The sequence below is a fragment of the Nothoprocta perdicaria genome, unplaced genomic scaffold, assembly GCF_003342845.1.
Source record: "Nothoprocta perdicaria isolate Ctin4 unplaced genomic scaffold, notPer1 scaffold_83, whole genome shotgun sequence".
NCBI lineage: Eukaryota > Metazoa > Chordata > Aves > Tinamiformes > Tinamidae > Nothoprocta > Nothoprocta perdicaria.
Genome location: NW_020456121.1, coordinates 3,145,813 through 3,151,299, shown reverse-complemented (window position 1 = coordinate 3,151,299; position 5,487 = coordinate 3,145,813). Strand labels below are relative to the sequence as shown.

Genomic DNA, 5,487 nt, shown 5'->3' with positions numbered 1-5,487 from the left:
ATACAGCCACTGTACCCCAAGTGAATGAGACAGCTTTGTTCCAGGATCATTGGATTCAAAGTCAGATCTCCCATTGGACTCAAGGGTACAGGGCTGGACCCCATACCCCTAATGTATGGATGACAGCCTGCAATACAAGCAAATAAATTGGGTAGCTTTAAGCAACTGTAGTTCATAAGCTGCATCTCTCCTGTAATAGAGAGCAAAGTTCATTCCAGGTGACAAGCCAAAGGTAGAAATAAAGCAAGACAGACTACTTTCCGATGATGTGGACAGGAAAGCTGACTGGAAGGAAACTTTAAAGCAGAAGTTGCCCAGGGATGGGCCAGGACCCATTTCACCTTGGTATAGGCGGAAGAGGGGGAGCACCTCTTTCTTTTCGGCCAGAGCCACCTGCAAGAGAAAAGAAGTTTTGTTTTACTCCTCCTGGCTTCTTTTCACATGAGAGTTCAAGCCATTCATTACATAACTGGTGAAGAACTCTGCATTTTGTCTAACCGTTTTACCAGGTCTGGGTCGGGTTGCTGGTTAGTTTATTAAACAACACTATACCAACTGTATTTTAATGAATGCTACCCACAAATGCTTGGGAAGCATATGCATTCCTGCCCTTTGGGCCTTCCTCAGAAGGGATCAATAGCTCTTGTTAGCCTTACTATCTTATGCAAATACATAAGGCCTTAGTGCCAATGGAACAAATGCAATTGTCAATGAAAGCTCTGAATATAGTAAGAGCTCAAAGCTATTAATATATTACCCATATGAAGGTTTTCACTCCAAACTCGTGAAAATAAATATAAATGTGCATATCTCTTGGCCTTTCCTTCTGGAGTAAAAGGAAGAGATGAAAGCTAACAGTGCAAAGTGAAGGGTCACGGACTAACAGGAATTTCTACTCCAAACCTCATAATTTGGAAACAGCAGAGAGAGACAGAGAAACATCTGAGTGTACAGATGATTACAGGCTAACTATGAGACACTGATGCGACTAGTTGTGAAAGAAGCAAATTGATCCCTGGGTGTATCAGGCAAAATACCACTAATGGAGGTAGGAAGTATTTATGCCGCTCTAGACATGGGTGAGACCTCAACTGGAACAGCATGTAACACTGATCGGAAAAGACAAATTCAAGCTGAAGTGTATACAGAAGCAACACTGATAATCAGTGAAATGGAAATGTTATCTCGAAAGAAGAGCCTAGTACATCCTGGTTTAGTCAGCCCAGCAAAACAGAGGCTGAGCAGCAGTATGGCTGTTGTCCTTTAACATGCAAAAGCAAGGGGATAATTAAACTAAAGGATGATGGTGACCCTAGAATAGCTGAACCATGAATGAATTTGGATGGAAAATGAAAAAGCAAGTCCATTTTAAGAGGGCTTTTATCTGCAAATCTGCATTTAATAGTTTCTGTGTGATTCTGTGAATGGTGATCAGGCTATTAATCCGAAGCCTTGAAACATCAGTACCCAATCTCTTCTCCATCCACATTGTCTTTTAGGATGATTGGTTTGTGCTAATAAAAAAATAGGATCAAAAAAGGAATTAAGACTGAAGGAGCCAAACTATTCCTGGTTGTAATTGTCTTCAACTGATCAAATATTTACTGCTTATTGGGAAAACTGGTATATACTGAGCTAACCCTTTTAAATTCATAACTGACAGACCGAAACTTCAGCAACAGAGTTGGAACAAACTTACCTCTGCTTTCATTTCTTGCTAATTTACTTGGATAACTTTTGTTCACAGGTACATATGGCTCTGGAGGTGGTAAGTCAGATATAGGATGAAAAGAAAATCTGCTTTCCCACTCATCTGAAAAACAAAACAAAGCAAAAAAAAAAAATCCCCAGGATTTACTTGTTAGTTTTATGGTGGGGTTGCAGAAAGTCTTTTGACAGTAGTATCATGTTTAATACATGATTTATATTGCAAAATGCTCAGGAATAGAACCAGGGTCCTATTGAGAAGTTAGGGAAGAAGCAATTTTAGGTTAGCTTGAGAGTGAAAATTAACTTTTAACTGATTACTCAGCCAAGCTAATGCAAAGTCACAGATTTGGGAAGTGCCTGTTATTCCATGGAAATCAGTGCTATATTCCTTTCCATGTGTAATAGAGCCAACTGATTATATAAATACACATACATATGCACGCAATTAGAAATGCATAATGTTTCCTACAGAACGGTATTTCATTCCTGAGTGTATAATTTTCTGAAGTTTAAACTTTTTTGACATAAAGAGCTCATTAAAAGCAATCTGAGTTGTACGCAGTGTTTTTTGGGTTTCAACTTCTATATGGGAAAAAGAATATTTGTGGGCATTGTGATAAAACTTATGATGACAGAGGACCTCATAGCATACAAGTAGTGTGAAAAATAGTAAATACATTAGTATCTCATAGAAATACAGAAATCTTGTTAACATACTTCAGAGTTTTAAACAATAAAGTTGATCTGTTTCTCAGTTAAAATAACAAGAAAACCTTCTTTCTGCAGGTCTGTTTTGTACTTGAATTTGGATGCTCAAGGAGGAAAATATGGGCCATCTCCAACTTGGTCATTTCCTGACTTGGTTGCTTCAGGACTTTGCAACCATGACAATCTTGCAATATTATTTTATTCTATTGCATAATGTAATGAACAGCTGAGTAAGTTTTTCCCAGCAGCTGAACATGTGGTTATTTTCTGAGATCCAGTTTTTCTTTCTTTACTTCTAATAGTTGCATACCAGTAGGTGAAGGAGCTGCAGGTTCTAAACCCTGATAGTGACTTCAGTAGGAAAAAATGTGTTTGTGACCTACTTGCCTTATCAGAGGTGTAAAGAAAGCTTAAAGGGGTTAATTACTGTTTTATCCTCTTTTTTAACCTTATATATGTCAGAAATGGCAATTTTGGAGTTTATAATTTACCTGGAAAGGCTTATCCATGCAGAGTAAATATAAGCCTTAATTAAAAAGAAAAGCATAATGAGTTTTTAAAGCATGGCTACGGTGAACCTCACTTTTTTTCCAATCAGCACTAGTAAAGTGAGAAGAAACACCGCTGGGAAAGCGTCATTTTCTGCATTTCTGTACCAATTCCTTCCCTTGCCTGTTTTTCAGCTATCGCTACGTGAGCGATCACCTGCCTCGGTCAGGGGGTGGGTGTCTGCGTGGACGGCGAGGCCGCCCCGCGGGCCGCGCTTACCGTCGCCCGGCTCCTGGTAGCCGTTCCTCATGGCGGGGGCCGGTGGTGGCGGCGCCCCGGTGCCCGGCCGCTCGGGCGGCAGCGGCGGCCGCGGTCCCGCTCCTCTCTGGCCCTCGCGGGAGGGCAGCTGCGGCGCGGCCGGCAGCGCTCGGGACGTGCTGCCGTTCCGGCTCAGCGGCGGTGGCGGCGGCAGTGGCCCTGCAGGAGAGCAGCACACGGACACGGCCTGGAGCAGGACTGCGCTGCTGCTCATCGGCCGCCTCCCGCTAGCCGCGGGAGAGGGGAATCGTGCGGCCCCCGGCCCAAAGCGGGAGCCCTGGCAATGCGGGGCCTTCGGCGCCCGCCTCCCGGCCCTGCCGGCTCTGCGGGAGCTCACGCCGACTCGCAGGGCAGGGCAGAGGCAGGTACGCGTGAGCAGAAAGGCACCGCCACGCTCACATGCCTGCCTGCCTCGGTGGGGCAGCTCTGGAGCCGAGCTCACCCCTGAACACACTTCTAAGCCACTCTAAGCAGCGCTGACCACAGCGAGCAGAAGTTACAGCTGGAAGGCAGGACACCACAGAGGTCCAAACCAAACCCTGCTTCCTTTCACCCTCAAACCAAGCCCCGTTTTCTTTCTCTACACCATTGCCAGGCTGGAGGACATGGCACAGAAGAGCCGCTCTGTTTCCCACAGAGGCTCTTTTTCCATAGGGGTGGTCTGCTGGGGCGGGTGGCGGGATCCAGGCTGGGAGCGGCAGTGTTAAGCAGCGTGGCATCAGTTCCCTCATTTATAAACATATCTGCTGCACGCTGGGTTTGCTGGCCTTGGAGCCTATCCACCTCCTGCTAAATTGGAAACAGACCTCACACACACACTCACGTCTCTGCTGTCGGAGCAGCTGCAGAACTGGCAGGAAGAGGAGGCAGGGCAAATGTGCCAGGCCCTTTCCATGGCCCACGGCAGGGCTGCCACGAGGGCAGCACAAGGGGCTTCTCTGCAGGGAGGCAGTAAATAAATAAAGGCAAGAAAGGCCAACACGCCCCACGTGCTGCTGTGGTGTCCAGCCAGGTGACCACGGCGAGGGCACCAGCAGGACGGGAACAGGGTGTGAGGTGGCAGGAGGTCTCCCTGCCTCTCTGCTCGGCAGGGTTGGGCAACTGGCAATTATGCAGATGTTTTGTGAAATGCTTCCTTGTCCTGATGAAATCTAGGTACAGATGTGCATTTTGAAAAAGAGGGCAGGGTGTAATGTGCTTCTATGAAAAAGCATTGAAGCATGTTGCAATAAACATGCTGCACTTGTGTTTTTTTTTTTTCTTTACAAACTATTCAAGCTTGCCTTCATAGACTGATTTCTGCAGTAGAAACACTTAGTATCTTGCAGAACAGTTTTGCTTATTCTCTCTCAAGCCTGCCTAAGACCTGTGGGAAGTGGGTGCTGAAGAGAAGAATTTACATGTATAATGCCTAGCTTCAACATGGATGGCTGAAGTCTCTGGTAGGCCCAGCAAGATTCACCCTTGCTGCACAGAATAGGGTGGATTTGATGTGACTCCAAATTATTAGCCCAAAGGTCTAAATGAAAGGCAAAGCCCAAAGAGGCTCCTAAGAAAAGCTTCTCCCTGCCCTATGTTATGGGACTGGCTGTTTGCAACTTAATTCCCTCATCTGCACAGGAAAATCATCTGGTATTGGGAGAGCTAAGTTACAATGTGCAGTTCTCAAAAATTATGAGCAATAATTAGCAAAGGACAAAGTATATTATGGAATCACTCTACACAGACAATTCTATTTTTAGTCTCATTTGAAATAGGAATACACTAGGTGACAGCAGTTAGTCACGCTGCAACAACTACCATTATACTTGACAACTGCTGGATAGGTCTTTTATTAAAATAATTGATATTTTGCTCTAAATGCTCATGCTCCCCAGCACGTAGCAGGTCAAGTTTTGCAAATCTGCCTTCATGGGAACACTGCCACTAACTAGGCTATTCCCAAAAGTAAATATTTGCTACCTAGCAGACGCTAGATATAGTGGGCTCTTTGCGCTAAGGACTGCAATGGAAAATCCCCCTTCGTATCCTCTTTTTGTTACAGCAGCAACGAAAGAAATGGCCAAGACCTGCACAAGCACCCAAGGATGAGTGGGTGACATGGAACAACATCACCTAAGCCACCGTGATGCCCATAAACCTCCGTTTTCTCTTGCAGAGTCCTAGGACACAAGGGCCGTGAACGGCTCAGCCGGACGGCCGCGCGGCGAGGCCGGGCGTGGGCGGCTCCTACCTGTCCGGCCCGGCGGGTCGCGCACGGGC

General features: G+C 45.8%; 1 protein-coding gene across 1 annotated transcript in view; it reads right to left on the bottom strand.

Moving 5' to 3' along the window:
• Nucleotides 1-264: 264 nt before the first annotated feature.
• Nucleotides 265-5,487, bottom strand: part of WIPF1 (WAS/WASL interacting protein family member 1) — a 10,695-nt gene continuing 5,472 nt past the window's right edge. Inside the window, exons 5-7 of the mRNA XM_026052061.1 lie at nt 3,187-3,384; nt 1,700-1,813; nt 265-393 (exon numbers count right to left, since the gene is read on the bottom strand). Coding sequence (XP_025907846.1) covers nt 338-393; nt 1,700-1,813; nt 3,187-3,384 — 368 coding nt within the window. The 3' untranslated portion in view covers nt 265-337. The remainder of the gene's footprint in view (nt 394-1,699; nt 1,814-3,186; nt 3,385-5,487) is intronic.